This window comes from Crocodylus porosus, unplaced genomic scaffold (genome assembly GCF_001723895.1).
Source record: "Crocodylus porosus isolate Cpor-Errol unplaced genomic scaffold, CroPor_comp1, whole genome shotgun sequence".
Taxonomy (NCBI): Eukaryota; Metazoa; Chordata; order Crocodylia; family Crocodylidae; genus Crocodylus; species Crocodylus porosus.
In genome coordinates, this window is record NW_017728950.1 from 62,350,800 (window position 1) to 62,370,403 (window position 19,604).

Here is a 19,604-nt window from a genome sequence, read left to right on the forward strand (position 1 = left end):
TGGAAACGCGAGAGCTCCCAGCCCCCCCTACCCCGCGGTGCCGGAAGCAGGCCCTGGTGCTGCAGCAGGCACAACTGCTTCCTCCGCCCGGCCGCAGGCCGCGGCGCTGGTAGGGGAGTGCAGCGAGGGGGCGGAGCGAGGAAGGGTGAGGCGGCAGCGCCGCGGTCGGGCCGCCTCAGCCCTGGCGGCAGCATGTGGAGGCAGGGGCCGCCTCGGGTCCTGGCTGCGGCCGCCGCGCACCTGAGCAGGCGGGCGCGGCCGGCGGGGCAAGCCGCTGCCGCTCGGCGCCAGCCCGTGAGTAACCGGGGCCCGGCACAGGCATGGCGAGGAGTTCCGAGCGGGCTGTGGGGCATTGTGATGTCACCGCCGAACCCGGGCCGCCTCTGACGTAACAGTGTGGCGGGTCATCTCTGCTTCAGCTAGTCCATTCCGGGTGGGGCTGGCATCCGGCCGGGGCAGAGCCATGGCCCTGGCCCCCCGGGTTGGGCAGTTTGGTGGCAAAGGAGCGGGAGTTGCCATTGCTCCCTGCCCCCCGAATTTCCAAACCCTGCTTCACCCCAGGCATTGTCAGCCCTGCTGCGCCTGCCCCATGGGCCCGCTGAGGGACCCGGCACTGCCTATCCATCCTGTAGGGCCAAATGGTTGGGCGTCACTGGTCTGCAAGGTGCGCCCCTGCCCTGCCTCCTAGGCCTGCCTTCAGACTCCTCTGGCTCCTGACCGCTGTCTCTGAGCAGAGCAAGGCTGTCCTAGTCTAAAGGCAGGGCAGGGGCTTCGTGCATCCCAGACGGGGAGCCAGGATACCCAGCAAATTATGTGGAGATGCATAAGGGAGAAATTCTTTGAAACCAGCCTAGTGGTTTCTCAGCAAGCGTGGAGTGAAATATAGAGAGGAGAGCTATAGGCCTTGGCTGCCTGACTTGCTGCACCTAGCCTGGTAGTCTAGAGAGGTGCCTTTCTTTGCCTGCCATCCTCATAACTAAACTTCCTCCTCCTCCCAAACTAGTCTTTTAAGACCAGGCAGATACTTAGCTAATCCTTGTCTACTTTTCCATCCCATTAATGAAAAAACAGAGAAAGCAAGCAAAATAACCATAGCCTAGTGCAGCAGTTCCCAAGCTGTGACAGATTGCACACTACCAATTTAAAACAATACAACCTTAAGTACCACGAGCATGCTGTTCAGTTCAGCCTTAAGTACCACCAGCAAATTTTGGTCAAAGGAAGTAATTATAATAAAGTTGTTAATGCACACCACTGACAGGTTGTCTGCATATGACTGGTGGTGCACGTACCACAGACTGGGAACCGCTGGTCTAGTGGTTAGGGCACCTGCCTGGGATATTCAGAACCTGGCTTCAGATACTAGTTCTACCTGACTGATATAGGGTCTTGATGAGTGCCCCAGCCACACTGCTGTCTTTTCCATTGTGTATGAAGTAAATTTTCATTGGGTCACCAAGGGAGTTGGATAGCAGAAGAGTTGAACAACTCCAGCAGAACAGAGACACCCACTGCAAGAATATCAATAGCCTGCTGAGAGGCATGTGAATTTTGCTAACCATAAGGACAGACTGATTCTGTTGTCTTTCATGTCTTTTTTTTGTGAATGATATGTAGGTTCTTTTCCTCTAGGTGACTTGCATACAGTTTGGGCTGTATGTCTTTGGACATGTCTGTGAGATCAGGCCCCTTTGATAGGATAACTAAAGGATCCCATTCTGGGGCTTTGGGTCTGTGTGACAGATCATGTTAACTGGGGCAAACTTATGTGCCAATCGGGGTTAGCTGTCTATATGGTTAGATAGCAGCTGAGTGTTAAGAATAGGACTAGTTCTGAAATTGTAGAGTTAGGTACCTATCTGCCTCTTCAGGTGTCTAAACACCTTTCAGGTTCTGACACCATTGACTGAAGTGGGCTGTGAGGCACTGTTCCTTTTTTTTTTTTTGACCTGAGTCAGCAAAGTGGTGAGAAGGAGCCAAATGAAAAGGGTTATTGCTTTGAGGTGTAATATTTTTGTGCTCCCTGCTCTATTGACAGAACACAGGATCACATGGTGAGCAGATCATTCCAATAGTCTGTGTTTTGGTCCTCATCCAGACTGATTCTGGGTCATGTGAACAGAAGTATTTAGAATTGTTGATCTCCTTTGCAACCCTGTTTTTAATTTTCCCAAACAAAAGCTAAAGGCATAAAACAAATACTTACCAATTAATTCTGAGTATCAACATTCTCTGAATGCCCTGGTTGAATGGGAAAGCAAATGAGATACATTTTGCAAGTCAGTAATTGCCATAAAATCCCTTAGCTCTGTTGTCACTGCAATCAAGTGCTAAAAATTGCAACATTAATTACTTGTAGAATACCTGTGAGTGTGTTTCTTTTATGGATTGACCAACCACCACTTTTTTCTCTGCCTTCAGTCACTTGTCCATGATGCTAGCACAAAGAAATCTGGGAAATATACTTTCCTTTGCTTTTTACCTGGATTCTGACTGCTTGGATGGAAAGAAGACATTTCAAATAGTACCTGTGTATTAATTTAATTTTTCCTTAATCGTGCCAGTAAGCCAAAGCCATTATAGCTCTGAGTTTCTTTTTCTGGCCTAGTGCATTTTTGCACTAATGGTAAATTTCTGTTAGTTATTTGGACAGTCATTTCCAGTATGTGAAACTGTAGTTTGTAGATTTGAAACAGTTCTAGTGTTGGTGTCACCATATGGAAATTTCTTACTTTCTCAGATACTTTTTGATAGGGAGAACATTTGACAAAATAGTCTGTTGCCTACAAAAGCTCATGCCTCTGAATCGGTTATAGTCTCTAAGAGCATCTATACATGTGCCCGATGCCTGCTCCGATGTGTGTTAATTAGCAGACTCGAGTTTGCTGGAGCATGCTAGTTAGCCACCCAGACCACATGTAAAAACACCCAAAAGTTCTACCTTGTCCTGCCTTATACTTTTTTAATAAGCCTGTGTCTGAGCCTTTTAGTAATGCAATTACAATGGAAATACATGATTTTACCAAAGGGGAGGTTTTTTATTCTTAAGGGCAATGAACATCCACAGCTCTGATGCTTTCAGCTGGAGATGCGGATGCTTATCAGACCTGGCATACATGATAACAGGCACACAAAATTCATGGCCACTTGAAAATGCTGGCCTCAGTGACTTGCCCATGATTGCTCAGTAGTTCTCTTTCAGAGCAAAGAATAAGACTTGGATGACCGTTCTTAGTCCAGTACCTTAAAAACAAGACATTTTCTCCCTTCATTAGTCTGTAGTAAAAGCAAGAGTGCCTCAAAAATTCATAGGTGTATGGAGTGGGATTCTTATAATAATTTTTTTGTTTCTGTGTTGGTCTTGCAACATAATCAGTATTTAACATTAAAGGCAATTTTTTGTTAGGTTAAAGAAATAAAAAATATGGTGTTGTATAATATTTTACTTTAACATTTAATTTAACTTCTTTTTAGGAGTCTCATCTGCAGCAATTAACCTTTGGAACATGGTCTAAGAGCAAGAATGTTAAACTTACGAATTTAAGAAATGCAGGAACTTTGAGTAATGAAAGGTAAATATAATGAGGCTCTATCTTAGGCACAGTAATAATTTGGGGGTGGGGGAACAAACACCCATTGCCTCATTAAGTATCTTTATTCCCAAGTTCCAGAGTTTCACCTGAATGTGTAATGTGCTTTTCAGCACACAGCTTATTAGAAAGCTTCTCCACTTGCACATGATTTGTCTTATATCTACAGTTTGACCAAGATGATTTTCATGTTTCGTTTTGGTTGTAAGAAAAATAATTTCAATCTGAAGTGAAAGGTGTTTTGCTCCTAGTAATCTTGAGTTTATGTGGTATTTTAGCTCTTTAGATGAGGCTACTTATGAAAAACTGGCTGAAGAAACACTGGACTCATTGGTAGAGTTCTTTGAGGACTTAGCAGATGAAGCTTTTACACCTGAAGATTATGATGTCTCCTTTGGGGTATATTTTACAGTTTCTGTGTTTTTATGTAATTATTATGGGAGTGGGGGGTGTTTCTTAGCAATACAGGCTTCATCTAGTCATCTTACTGTAAGAAACAGGTCACACTGAATAAACTCTGAAATGCATCCAAAAATCAGTTTTAAATACTATATCTGAGGTTACTGGTTGTGGTAGCTATTTTGGTGAAAAGGGACACTTGCTGTCTTCTTGGTACCATCAGATCTGAAGAAGTATAACAGTTAATGCTTAAACAGTGAAGTTTTTTTCATGACAGTTAGCCGTTTTCAACACAGTTTGGAAACTGATAATAGCGATATTCCCCTGTCATTTTCTTCAAGAAAACCATTAATAGATTAAAAGATGACAGTAGTTACTATTTCTTTCAAATACTTGCATGTTTTATGTATAATTGGTGGAGTTAATAGGGTTTTATGTTGCTGTGCTCTTCAGGAGTTAAAAAGACACCGTGTTTTGACTTCACAACACCATGTTTTGCTGTGGAATTGTGGCTGCTCCTGTCTGTATGCCTGTCACTTAGAGGTTTCTACCTACTATCTCCGCCAGATCAGGGTTCAGGCATGTATAAGTGGGTTATTGACAGGAGAATTTAACTGTAGTTGTTGTGTGTTGCACAGAGGCTTTTGGACCTGTTAACCTTTCGTGGCTACAATGCCCATTTTTTATCTTACACACGCACAGTGGAAGCATCACATTTTACCAGGTGTACCCCCTTTTTCCAGTTTTATTGATTAGTAAATGCTAATTGTTAATAGATCTGATTTGGTACTCAGAATTTTATCCAGTAAATTTTCCAATGAGTTAGAATGATGTGTTGTTCAGTAACTGCCATTCAACCAGACCTTGTTAGCATTTCAGTTTCTGTTCGCCATAAAGAATGCATAAAAATCTGAACAGAAAAATAAGAGACTTCTGTAATCTGGATGTTTCTTCAGATTCAGTATGTGATGATGTTTTAGTACTTGACTTGCCTTTCTCTCCTGTAGCTTTCAAAGCTGGTGCTTTTTGATATCTCCTCACTGAAAGGTTCCAAGAACGTTGTTTACATCTGTTTTAACGTCTGCCAGCATTTTATTGATAGATAGGTGGTATTGTATGTGATAACACATAATTACTATTTAGATTCGAAGTGAATTATGCCATCACCTTGGCTTTCCAAAACCAAAAACCGTAACAACATGAAAAGCCACAAGGTGGCGCACTTGGAATAGAGCTGGAGGTTTTCAATTTTTCTGACCTTTTTAACTTGTATATGATTACTGACTTGGAGTGCTGGAAAAAATTCCTTTTGAGGGTAATCCTTTTAACAGAACAGAAATTATAGTATCCAAAGAAGCATGCAATAATTTCTCATTAAACAACATGTAATATATTAAAATAATTTTCAAATGTCGTGTTTTAATTTTTAAAATATTAAGATAATTTCCTTTGTTTTTTGAAGTGGCTTTTCATTAATGTAACTGAATGAGCAGCTAAGTGTTTGGCCCTCCAGGTTTTGAAGCTAACTTTCACTTAATTTTAGGTTTCATAGCAAGGGTCATCTTGCATTTGGGTAATGGCATAAGCCTTGGTATAATATTCTCATTGTTTTTTTAAACCTGTTTGCTACCTGTACCTCTTTATCATATAGCACATTATATAGAAATGTTGAATAAAGTTGTATATTAGTTAGAAGAAAGAATACTTTTATGTAAGTGTTTAAATAGGAATAATTTATAGGACTTGCAGTTTTCTAACATTTCTACTTTTTGTTCACTTATCTGTATTGCTTCATGCAGGTGTTAGAATATGAGGAAACAGAAAGACTGGGCTTTTAATGACCAAGAAAATGCATTCATTTTCATTCCAGTGACACGTTAGGTGGAAATAGTATCTGGTATAGGGAGAAAAAGTAATGTCTGGTTGTCTTAATACTTGATGCATTTCCACAGGATATAGTTTACAATGCATTTTTTCTTTTCCTTTTAATTAAGTGTAATTTCTGTCACTTGCAGGTTAATTCAGTCCAAATGACATTTCTTACACCCTTTAAGTTAGGACTTGGAAGGCAAGTGTTAGACAAGTAATAGTTGTCCTTTAAAATAAACTTGTGAAAATTATAAAGCTTCGTGATGGGAGAAAGATGCATAGAAAAGAAAGACTCTAGGAAAGTGTTGTGTAAATGAGATAGCTGACATGAAACATGTCTCAAACATTTTAGAAGTGAAACATTCCTGCGGTATAAATCAGAATGTAGGCACTTCATCACGGTTACTAGGTAACAAGCTTGGCCACTCGCTTGAAGACTGTTTACAATTATGGATAGAAGAGTTAGGTGGACTTGAATGGCTCACAGATTCTGTAATTGGCTGTGGAGCCTCTTGTCTCTAGGCCACACCTGTTTAGTAAGGAACAAAACTCATGGTTGTCTGTTGACTACGGAGTTCTTTGTGAAGTTAATTGATGGTCCCGACTGTATTCTTAGAGAAACAGATTCCTGCTTGATGATTTAACACTAATTAGCAGCACATTTGTTGGCAGTCTCAGAATAGAGTTCACAGCTCACAGTTAGTTACGTGCTAACTTTGTGCTGGGTTCATATGAAACCCAGTCCATAACCAGATGAGCTTGCAGGATAGATTACACACACAATACACGTCATCATAGTGACCAGCATAAATTCCCACAAGTAATGGGGGCCTCTCTCTTCAGATCCATCCTTAAGGCAAAATGACCTAGAATTTGTTTTTATTTTAATTTCTACCACTGATACAGACAGCTCATATGCTGTTTGCTTGTTGAACTGACAGAGCTTTATGTTAGGGGGAAAAAAATTATTGTTAAGTAAAAGTGCGTGAATTTTTTTTTACGTTTTAGATTGGAGTGTTAACAGTTACATTAGGTGGAGACATGGGAACTTATGTAATCAACAAGCAGACGCCAAACAAACAGATTTGGTTGTCCTCTCCCACTAGGTAAGTGAATATGTGCTATGAAATGTCTGAAAACTAAGTTGAAGCAAAATGTGCATCTCCTGTAGGAAATATTTTATACCCTGCAGGAAATATTTTATACCCTGATCACATGTTTTGTAACTAGTCCTTTTTCAGACCCATACATCAAACTTGATTTTTCTGTAGTGATGTGCTAAGTCCTTGCTGCTTACACTGAGATAATGACTGACAGGACAGGGCACACCATCCTGCAGATTAGTGCAGTAATATAATGTTATAAAACAAACTATGTTCCATATTTTAAATATCCAGTTTTCAAAACCACAGTTTATAGATTATTCATAGAACAGCTAAACAGCTGTGACTGAAAAAAAACCCTTCAGTTGGAAAAAGAAATGAGATGGTTATGTTGTAAACTGTTTATATTTAAACAGGGTGGATCTTTCTTCTTTAAGCGTGTGGGTTTCTTGGGGTTTTTTTATATGCTTGTTTGTTTTGTGTGCTTTCCTAACAGTTGGTTTTTATCAAGCTTCATAATATGAAGGTCTTGATTGCTTAGTCCTGTACTGTTTCTTTTACAGTAGTTTGATCCATTTCAGGTTTTGCATTTGGTCATGACTGGGAGATGCAGAATGTGTTGAAAGGGTGCCATAAGGAGGCTCACTGAAAGCTCACTGTGAAATTTGTGCTGCTATCCCAGGAGCAGCATTGATGGGGCTGTGGGATGGGCAGGACTTTCTCCCTTTATTGTTGATGATGGGCCTACCTCACTAAAATGGCTAAAGAATAAGTACTTGATCCAGTTATCCAGGTAGATTTCTTGGAGGTTACTGAACTAAAACATATTAACTATAAAACCAGAAATGGATAAAATTATTGTGTATTAGGCTTAATTTTACAAAATAAATTTTAACATTTTAATACCTTGTTTAGATATGAGTTTCTAATTATTTGCCTTTCTACTTTTTAATTGTTTTGTATCCTTTTTCTGACGTGGATATACAGGGCCCCAAAATAGCCACTGTTTATGGCTGCTAATCATTCTCTTCTCTCAGAATCCTACTATCTTAACAACAAGATACCACACTTCAGTAGTGAGGCAACCAAGCAAACAAATTTTATTTTTTTTAGGCACATGGAGACAGTGTATCAGAATCTGAGCAAGATTTTTTTTAACTTCAAGCATAATACCAATTCAGTCTCTGTTTAGTGAGAATGTAGTTGTTGTAGCAACAACGTATTTTTCATCTGTATCTGGAAAGTAAAAAGTGAAAGATTTTATATTGTGTTTGGATCTATTGAACATTTTTTATGTAGCCAAACACTAGATGAGCTAAGAAGTTCCTGCGTAATGGATTTATGGAAAAAATTATAGCTTTAGTACTAGTTCTAATATGTTTCAAGAATGAAGGAAGGAACAAAACTGATACCTGCTGAAAGATCCCCGAAGCATTTTTTCATACGTGTGCTTGTGTATGTTGTTTATGAAGGTGTTTTGACATTTTTGTTTTATTGTTGTAAAGGTTTTGTTTTTTTCATTTGGCTTATGTCAGTGTGGTAAATTTGTGTGTCTTGGAAGAAAATACCCCACATTTGTTTAGGTTTCCAATTTCCCTAAAACAACTGGTCTTGTGTAAGATATGGACATATTGCACACTTGACAGTGATGTCTGTATCTTCTATATGTGATGTGCTAGGGAATAAGGAATGAACTGCCATTGTTGATCAGTATTTGAATGTTGTTGGGTTTGGTGGAACAGCACAATAGATGTAAAATTGTTGAGTGGTTCAAGGCCATTTTAGCAACCAAACCACAAAATAAAACGGGAAACTTCTGTTGAATCTCTTTGGCTCCCAACCGCCTTGCTTTGTTATGTGCAGTCAGGTGGACTAAGCTTGCAGTTGTATAGCTGTACACAATTAGAAAATTTAAGAGGAGGTGTGCCACTTGTAAACAATGTCTCTTTTGTGCAGTCTATTGATGGCATGGGCAAAAGCCCAAAGTCCAAAAATAAACGAGACTTAAATATTTGGTAGCTAACAAATGAATTAAATTTGGTAGCTTCCTTCTGTGAGAGATGAATTTATTACACGAAGTTTTGGCATTCATAGGTTGAGTTCAACAAAATGCTTGCATTTATTTATTTTATTTAAATATTTATGCAGTATTTCAAACTGTAAAGTTCAGTTAGTATTTATTAAATCATATAACAATTTTATATATTTATAGTAATATAAATTGATATTTACTAGGTGAAATTCGAAAACCACTCACAACATTTGTCTATATATCTATATATATATAGATAGTTTCTGTTTCTTAGGTATTTATTAAAATAGCCTATCTTAGACTAGTTTCCATTTAATATATGCCATTCTGGCCTTTTCTGGGCTTTGTCTCTTTGTCTTCCAAGATCTCACACATTAAAGTGTTGGATAGTTAAAGCTTACATTTAAATTTATACAAGTGAGAAACGCATCATAAAATAACTGGAGCACCTAATTCTAGCCATTAGTTCATATACAGCAAATGAGATGTTTTTGTAAGTTCACAGTTCTTTTGATTTAACTTTACATGGGCTTTTATTTATGCCCAAAGATTATTCATTGCAAAGGATGTTAATGTGTCAGGTTTTCTGTTAGTTTCTAAACACTGCAGATTACGTATACAGGACAGCCTGTTTTGTTACAGAGTATGCATACTTGAATCGCTTCTAATCCCAAGGAAATTTGACCTGAAAATATAAGTTCAGAGATAAGAAAGTATTGAAGTCTTTCTTCTGTTTGTTCATTCTGTACAGATATTTTTACTCCTTTCTGTCCCCTCCTTTTCTCCAGCGAATGTTAACAAAAATGTATTTCAGGCTTGCAGGACAATTGCTACTAATAAAGCAGTTTTGACTTAATTCTTACAGTGCCTTTCAGCTATTATTCCCATTTGACAAGCAAGTAACTGAGTAACAGAGTAGGCCAGCCTCTAAAGCTGGGGTGGCCACCATGTTGCATGGGTGCTATAAGTGACATAGGCAACCTCTGTGTGTGGCACATGGCAAATTGGGGAGGGGCAGGCAGCACAGCGGTGGATAGGGCAGGGAACAGAAACCAGAGCAGCAACTTGATCAGGGAGGACCAGACAGGGAGAAGAAAGCATAACAGCAGATCAGGTAAGGGAAAGGGATCAGCGGCACTTGAGGAGTGTGCAGACCAATTTGTGGCAGACGTGCCAAAAAGGTTGGCCCCACAGCTCTAAAGCAACAACACGAGCAGTGAGCAGGGCTTGTAATTGAACTGAGGTCTGGATTTACCCACCAAGCATCCAGTGATACTAGGAGCTCTCAAATATAGATCTCCTATGTGGTAGCATATTTTTTTGTTAGCAATTTTGTCACTATTTAAGGCAGAGAAGATTATTTCTGTAGCAGTTCATCTTTGTATATTATTCACAGCTACAGTTATATAGGGAACTAATTAGGTCAGGCGAGAGAGCTCTCAAGTCATGAACCAGATATAGTATACTCAGGTACAATGAGTTCCCGTGCTGTTTGACAGGATTGCTTGTGTTGCTTGAAATTACTTAGCTCAAGTGAGTTTTTAATGAATTCCTCAAGGTCATGTGTAGGAATTGGTATTAGAATTGGGATTATAATTTGGTAGTTTCTGAGTACTAGCCCATACTTCTGTTTTACTACCACTTGTTTTAGCTGTTGTCACTTCCTGAACTTCAGTGTTTCAGATCCTTCGGTCATTGTTTTGGAAGTGTTCACATTTCAGAAATGTTTGACCTGTGCTTATACTGTGCTTGTGTTCTGTTTCCTAGTGGACCTAAGCGCTATGACTGGACTGGAAGAAACTGGGTGTACATTCATGATGGAAAGTCCCTTCATGAACTCCTGCAAATGGAAATCTCAACAGCATTAAAAACTAAATTAGACTTATCTCCTTTAGTGCATTCTGGGAAAGAAGATACTTGATCATTGTCTGCTTCAAGAAATCAAAAGACTTTGGTTGGTGGTCTCTCTCTGATTGATAGTTCCTGAGCTAATTCTTTGTTCCATTTTTGGTCCTCCTTTTTTATTTTGTTTCCAGCTTCACAACATTGTGTAACGAAGTGAGAATAATATATTTTTGTTCTTAGCTCCTCATATTTGAGTTTCCTCTGTGTAAATGTGTGAATTTATGTATATGTTGTCTGGATTTATTTTTCCCCATCATTGCATTCCTAGCTAACAGCACAGTGTGGACTCTATTGGTGCTGAATTATGTTTTGATTAGTCAGTTGGGCTTGGCTGGTGATTTCTTATCAGTGCGGCAACTCTAAACAATGTACAGATGGGCTGCTGCCATCAAAGAAAACCCTGATACTCCCACTGGAACAATTTGTGGTACTTTATTCAGAGCCCAGGAAGACTTGGATTAGTTGATGGCAATAGGGTCTTAAATGTAAATAAGAGTATTGCAACATGGTCCATTACATTCAGTTAGTCATGAAGGAAATAGGGGGAAATACTCTTTTTTTTCCTGTGATGGATGTACTAGAAATTTTCCTCAGAAAACATTGCAGGATTTAGCCTCTAATCTTTATTTATGCCCTTTCATGCAGTCTCTAGGTTCCTTTACACTTTTCCAAGATGCATTTTATACCTCTTTCCAGGCTGTTCTCTGTGTAGGTCTTGGTGATGCATGGAGCTAGAGAAGAAAGCTTTGATTGTGTATAAAGTGTGTGTGTGTGTGTGTGTGTGTGTGTGTTTAGAGAAAGTGGTTTTTAGTATTTTCCTCTTATTATGAGCTCCTTCACAGAATAAGGGAATAGGGCATGAATATGTTGACTTTTAAAATGGTAAATAAGAAAATTCAAGTTATTGTATTGACATAGCACAAAAAAGCAAAAGGTCAAATGTTGCATTGGTAGACTATGAGTGTACTACTTCTGTGGCTGAAATCACATTGCTTTTGGCTTAATGCATCTCAACACAAACAGTGCTTGTATCAATAGTATAATAATGCAAACCCTGTTATCTTGGAACTGGGAAGGTGGAATCTTCTGACAGACTGAGAAGCAACGGACAAAATAAGTTATTTATGCAGTATTACACCAAGTGACTTATAAAAAATCATTTAGTAAGTAACATGCAAACCTGTAACACTAAAACTTGCCTCATTGTATCATTGCCATTAATGTTCTAGAAATGTTCAAGTTGCAGCAAGGGAAGTTTAGGTCAGATATTAGGAACAACTTTCTCACTAGGAGGGTAGTAAAACACTAGAACAGATTATCCAGAGAGGTTGTGAACTCTCCATCCTTGGAGGTTTTTAAGACTTGGCTAGACACAGCCTTGGCTGGGATGATCTAGTTCGGGATGGTCCTCCTTTGAACAGGAGGTTGGACTAGATGACCTCCTTATGTCTCTTCCAACTCTAATTTTCTATGATTCTGTGATTCTAAACCCATAAGAAGGAGCACAAAGCTGTGCTCTCATGCTTGAGAGAGAGACTAAACCAAACATAAATGTTAATGTTAAATTAAAAGAGGCATGGTGAATTATTTTGAAATGCAGCGTTTTCTTACGTGCTGGATTCCACTGGCTGTTCTTATATTTGGTTGATTTTGCTAGCTGACATTGCTACTGGCATAATAATACACCATTTAAAAATACCAATGAAATAAATAGTAGTATTCAAATAAATATTGATATAAATATAGGATCCTAGGAAAGTAGGTCTTGAACGTACTTTACAAGGGCATCTAGTCCAGCCCCCTGCTCAGTGCCCCCCTTGCTTAATCAGAGCCAATGTCTAACCTCCTCTTGAAAATTTCCAGTGATGGATATTCCACAATTTCTTTAGGTAGCCTGTTCCAATGCTTGACCACCCTCACAGAAAGTTTGTCCTAATCCCCAACCTAAACTTCCCTTGCTGGTACTTGAAACCGTTGCTCCTAGTCCTGTCTCCTGCATACATAGACAAAAGTCCCCCTCTATCCTCCCTGTAATCACCCTTCACATATTTGAAGACTCTTATTAAATCCCCCCCTCAGTCTTCTCTTCTCTAGACTAAATAACCCCAGTTCTTTCACCTTTTCCTAAGTTTTGCCTCCCCGGCCTTTAATGATTTTTGCTGCTCTGTGTTGGACTATTCAAACTGTCCACAGCTATCTTGAAGCGTGGCCCCAGAGTAGACATAGTATGCCAGGTGAGGACTCAACAGCTCTGAATAGAGCAAAAGAATCACATCCCTTGATTTGCAAGTGACAATGGGTAATACAACCCAGTATGCTGTTGTTTTGGGGGGGTTTTTACAACAAGATTACTGTTGGCTCATATTCAGCTTATGGTCTACTGTATCCCCCAGGTCTTTCTCTGCAGCACTGCAGCCTAGCAAGTCATTCTCCAGTCTGTAGTTGTGCACGAAATTTTTCTGTCTGCAAGTGTAGGACTTTGCAGTTCTCCTTTTTGAATCTTATCTGATTGATTGAAGACTAGTTCTCCAGTCTATCCAGGTCATTCTGGACCCTAGCCCTGCTCTCCAGAGTATCCGCGATTCCACTCAACATGGTGCCATCTGCAGTTTTGCTAATTGTTCACTTGATCTTGTCGTCCATATCATTAATAAATGCAATGTGCAATACTTACAGGTGTTGTTGTGCACCACTTGGGATTAAAATATAATTCTTGTTAGTGACTGCTTCCATCTGTTAATTAAATCTGAACTAGCATCTTGTTGGAACCAGTTCTGAATTAATTATCCACACTGCATATATTTTAACCAATGGCAAAAGGATCCAGTTATCTGAAACCTGCTTCTCCACTAAATCACTTCTGAAATGCAGCACTTTAGGAGTGGACAGATGTACAAACCCAGCTGTGTCCCCTAGCTGGCATGCCGTGCCATGCTCACAAGGTAGGGGGCACAACAGGACTGCTGAAATCTGTGGGTCTGCTCTCCCACCGAGGGGCAGTGGGGGCATAGAGGGGAATGGTGCTGGTTGTTAGGGATTGGCTGCCCCTTTTCTGCAGCACAGCCAGTGCTCTCTGGTGCACTCTGCTTCCTAGAGTGCCTCCTCTGCCAGAATGGAGACGAGGCCCTGCACCTCTTCTAATTCTGGTGCTGGGGCAAAGGGCCGTCCAGAGGGGTTGGAGGGAAATGGACCACTGTGGGATACTGAAGGAAAGAGCCCTCCCCTATTGCAAGTCACAGATTTATGCATATGTAACAAAGTGTTTCATTTGAAATGTTAACTATTTCCTCCAGCATTAGTTTTGGAGCACTTCCGCCATTTTTGGAGTGCTTCAAATGCTGTGTCTGCCCATTCTCTAAGCCCGAAATCTGCAACCTACAGCCTGTATGCTGAATCTGGTTCAGGGATCTAGAGGGCTTCAGTGGTGGAGTGGGGGGGGTGGAATTTGGTGGCCCTATGCCCCACCATGGCCAAGCAGCAGGGAGCTTTGTCTTTGGCAGTGGGTCCTAGTGCTGGCCTGCCTCACACCTGAGCTGGATAATTATGAGCTGCTGCTGAAAAACATTGTTGACCATTGCTCTAGGGCAGGGGCAGGCAAAATATGGCCCACAGGCTGGATCTGGCCTGCCAAGCATTTTCATCAGGCCTGCAGAGCCCACCAACAAATTGTGCTCTGCCCAGCCATTCTACCCACGAGTGTGGGAACAAGGCGCCCATGTGTACACCCACTCCCCCAAACATACCTTATTGCCTCGCTCCCACCCTCGTGGACAGAAGGGCCCTGCCTGGTCAGCATGCAGCTTCTGCAGGGACCCGCGGCTGCAGCCCCTAGGAACCTGCTCCACTTCCCTGTTCTGTTGGCTCTGGGCAGCAGGTAAGGAAGCAGCGGGGGTGGGGTTGTAGCTGGGCAGGAGTGCAGAGCTTGGGGCTGGGGATGGTAGCAGCACAGAGCCACTGGCCAGGGGGGTAGCAACAGCATGGAGCTCGGCTGGGCAGCACATGAGTGTGAGGGAGAGTGAGAGGGTGTGTGGATCCCCCCGCCCCCATGTCATGCAGCCCCAGCACGTGGTGGCAGTAGCAGTGGCAACAGAAGCAGGTGGGACACTTAAGGTGCAAGTACCCGATGCGGCATGGCTCTGGCTAGCAGCAATGGGTGCAGCCTCCCCTGGCCAGCGCTCCCTGACACTCACACAGCAAGGAAGTCCCATGTGCTGGAGCCCACTGCTGTCCCTGCTGGGGCTGAGCAGCATAGGATAGATGCCTTGCATTGGAGCTGGCTGCCTTTCCTGCCCCCTGGGGGAAGGCACCTAGGGCTTCCCTCCCCTGCAGCACAGCCCTGGCAGGGAAAGCAGCCAGCTTCAGCTCCTGAGGCTTCTCTCCTATGTTGTGCAGCCTGAGCAGGGAAAGCAGCTGGCTCCAGCGCGTGGGGCTTCCTTCCCTGCTGTGCTAGTGCAAGGGCTGCGCATGAAAGGCAGGGAGCACTGGTGATACAGGTGGCCCAGTGGAGGCTGCACCCCTTGCTGTGATGTGCAGTGCTGGTCGGATCCTGCCAGGTACCCTGCGCCCTGAGCACCTGCCTGCTGCTGCTGCGCTTGGGGTGGGGGTATATGTTTTTTTTTAGTGTATGATTTCTTTTTTTTTCTGGTTCTAAGATGGCACCCCCCCACAAAAGAAATATTTCCAGGGAGGATGGGAGTAAGGGGAGGGACTTCCAGTGGCAAAGGTCAGGGGTTAGAGGTGGGACTTCACGTCCCAAGATGGCAACAAAGGGGCAGGGCTACCCATACAGCCCTCGATAGCTCACCAAAACTCATTTAGTGGCCCTCCACCAGAAATAATTGCCTGCCCCTGCTCTAAGGCAATGCCATGAGGGCTTATTGGTATGATATACTGATATGCCATTGTACAAAGGAAAATTAAAGCTAAAACAGCTTTTTAAAAACCCATCATTTTCAGCAAGTGGAAACATGGAATGTATGTGTCAAATTTTATTCCTAAGGAACCTGTATAACTAGATATACTTGAATGCCTATGTAGCCATTGAAGGATCCAATGTATTTTGTGCAGTTTAGCTACTATTGCTACTTCTTGTTCTTCATTTGTGTGAATATGCGCAATTGATGTGATTTGTTCTTTTTACACAGCTTTCAGAGAATTGCCTTTCCTAGGTAATTTAGATTATGTTTTATTCAATAACATGCTTTCAGTTTATAGTAGGGCTTGATACTTCATTGCTCTGTACTTAAATGGTAGTTAACACTACTACAAATTATGTGATTTTACAGCAATTTTGCCCTGGTGCAGCTGATTACACAGGGGCCAGGGCAATCAGATCCTGTATGCAGAAAACTATACACCATTTTCAGCATAGAGCTACTATTGTGGAAAACTTTACAGACCCTGAAATAATTTGACCAAGCATGTTCAAGTTCTTATCCAAGATCTGTCTCCTCTAATAGTTGCATCCTAAGCCCAATTAATAATTTAAAAGGTTGAAAGGGAAGAAAGTACAAAGAAAACAGCAATAAGAAATACCTGAACATGCTGCAGAAAAAATATGCCAGGAAGAATAGCAATTTCAGGCATATCCACTATTATTGTTGTGTAGTGTTTAGATAACGTAGAGGGCAGTAATTAATGATGCAAATAGTGGACCTGACCATAGAAATGGCTCGCTTCATAAATGGCATGAAGAGCTTCTTGGAGCTTTCAACGAAAGAAGCTGATCACTTCTGCAGCAGGCACTGATCCAAGTTATATAAAATTAATGTAAGATATTTCTTCATCTACTGGGTTTTCTTCTTTGATATCAGACATGCAGCTTCTCTTGAGCTCTTTTTAGTTTCATAAACCGCTTTGAGACATAGATTCTGTTCCAAACTCAGGACATTCGGGATGTATTTTTCAGAAGTTTTTTGTAGGCCTAACTTTGCTCCTTAATGAAGTCAGTCAGAGTTTTGTCACTGGGAGAATAAATTAATACTGGGCACTTCTGAAAATCTAGTCCCTACCTTTAGAATGTTTCTTGTGTGTGGAATTGGTGGTTTCCCTTTCCCTTTCTTCATCATAAGCATTTTCATGTAGGCAGATTATGTTCCAGCTGGTAGTATTTCTCTGGACTAAAGTGTTCACTGAACTGGTGGTGATAGTGGGGAGTATTAGAGATAGAGAGATAAAAAAAAGAGTTTATTCTCAAGGTACAGCATAATTCATAAGGCAAAGGTCAAGCTGTGTCCTGAAGTTTACATTAAATCATAAGTTATTTGGGTAAAGATTCTGTTTTTCTATGTGCTTGTACATTGTCTAGCACAACGAGGGTCCTGATCCAGATGTTAAACCTTTTGTATTGTCACAATATCAATATAAAATAACAGTTTTTGCATGCTCTGAAACACTTCTCTGAAGTTACTAGCTACAGCACATTCATGCAGTTTAATGGTCATCAACACCTGGAAAGCTGCTAATGCTTCTCTTTTCTCTTCCTCACTTTTCTTCTTCCAAAGAAACCCAGTTATGGCAATAGGCTCTTCTGATCAATTTACTGAACGTATTGATGCTGGGAAAAAAAGGGGAAGAAATAACCTAGGCTGAAAACAGATATTGTATTTACCTCAGCATAAACCATTTTATCCTGGGACAAAGTACAAACATGTCCATTTCTGTTGTCCCGGTATAATCCTAAAGAAGTTTCCTGTGTAAGAGGTAACAGTTTAACCCAGGATATTGCAAAGTACGCCTGTACAATTATCCCAGAATTGCATCATTGAATAAATGGCAGAAAAGCAACACCACATTTAGCTGCTCGCTAAACCCTGATTAGAAGGACATGTTGTATGTGTCAATCCTGGAATATTTTTGTTCTGGGTCAAATGCAGGCACAGTTTATCCAGGGATAAATCCAGCATCTGTTCCTTGCTCTAACGTATTACTTCAGAATTCCTATAGGTGTGCTAGTAGTTTCACAAAATGGGATAAATACTTGCCCAAAAGAGCTTGAATCTAAATAGTTGATAAGATGGACAAGTTTATATACACTGGAGTAAAACAAGGTAGGAAGGACATGGGCTGTACCCATGGGCCTGAGAGATTAATCAGTGTTTTCAGGTAATGCTCATATATGTAGGTAAGTTTGCTGCAGGTGTGAATTCACAGAAGCCTGTTTAAACAACATTTGTAATGTAATAGGAAGTTGTAGAAAATCAGAGAAAGAGATCAGAGAGCACCTGGGGGATGGCATTGTTGGGAGAGCAGAGGAGGACATGAAAGGGAAAGCTTACTGCTGTAGGGGTGAGCTGTGTGATGTGAGACTTTGAGACAGAAGGCATTTGAAATTTGCTGCACACACCTGCAAGAAGCTATTGTGATCTATCATGGATGGTCTGTGAACAATCAGATTAAAATCTCAATAGCAACGTGAAGGAAAGCTAAAGATATATTTAGACCATAAAAAGCTTGTGTATATTGGCAGCCACAAGATAAAATACTCTGCTGCAGAAATTGGAAGGTTCACTATCTCCACAGAATATAACAGATATTATAGACTGTTCCTCTGGAAAAGAATGTACTGTACAAAGGACTAGGAACATTAAAATGTATGTTATTTATTTACTACACTTTGAAATGAATCCCTAGAGAGGCTGACATGGATTTAAATGACTAAGGCATGGAAATAATGGAATTTTAAAACAAGTCACATATTAGTTGTGTCTGAATTGTTTTATAACTTGTTTGTGTCTTGGCATTTGAATAGCTCCATTGTACCATTTTGGTTCAATTAGTGATTCTGTAGTGTGCACCAATGTCCTGATTTAGGCTTTGGTGCATCTAACCATCAATAGTCTCTACAGTTCTGTTTCGCTTATTTAAAACTTATTTTCATAAAAGACTAACATTTAAATATTTAATGTAACTCTTATCTTCCAAGCAGTTTAAGATCATTAGCTACTCCCATAAAATCACTCTGACTGTAGGAAATATTTTCCAGTTAAAGAATTGCATTTTGCAGTTAAAGAATTCCACAGATTCCTTTCCTTTCATTAAGGAAATTAAACAGATATCAAGAACAATGTGAAGAATCTGAAAAACTGATGAAAGTAAGGGAAGAGCAAAGATTCTACTCAGTCCATGTCTTGTTTCCTTCCTCCTGAGCATTGCCATACTTAGACCCTGGGGCTACATCCATATGTGCGTTGATTTTTGGTTCCCAGGGACAATTAGCAGCTGCACACCTTGTGCCATCGTTAGTTGTCCCTGGGGAATGCATATGCCACAGACAGCAGGTTACCCTGGGTAGGGTAGGGGAGGCTGGGGCCAGCACTGGGCAGGCCCCAGCAGCCTTACCTGGGGTCCTGGGGGCTTCGTGGGGCTGTGGCAGCAGCAATCCAGGTATGCAGAACCTAGCCGGCAGATAGAACATGACTCTGGGCAGCCAGGCTCCAGTTTTGAGGATATCCAGGGGTCAAAAAAAACCCTGCACTGCTCCCTTGAAGTGCGGAGTAAAGCTGAATGTGCAGTATGTGGCGCCACAGACATGTCTGTGGCGCCACATACTGCCTGGCTACACTCATTTGGACACAGACCTAAAGTCGTTGTTGGAAAATAACCAGTTAATTAGTAATTTCTGGAAAATTATTAGTAAGTATATTACTGTGATTTGTTTTCTTTGGGGTGTTAGTCCATTAATAAGATTTACATAGGTATGTCTAA

General features: G+C 41.0%; 1 protein-coding gene across 1 annotated transcript; it reads left to right on the top strand.

Annotated features, from left to right (window-relative positions):
* The first annotated feature begins 135 nt into the window (after positions 1-135).
* Positions 136-11,120, top strand: FXN (frataxin). The gene is made up of 5 exons (XM_019555161.1): positions 136-294; positions 3,475-3,572; positions 3,869-3,989; positions 6,867-6,964; positions 10,761-11,120. Exons 1-5 carry the CDS (start codon positions 193-195, stop codon positions 10,912-10,914), a joined length of 573 nt encoding a protein of 190 aa, XP_019410706.1. The 5' UTR covers positions 136-192; the 3' UTR covers positions 10,915-11,120.
* Positions 11,121-19,604: the final 8,484 nt, after the last annotated feature.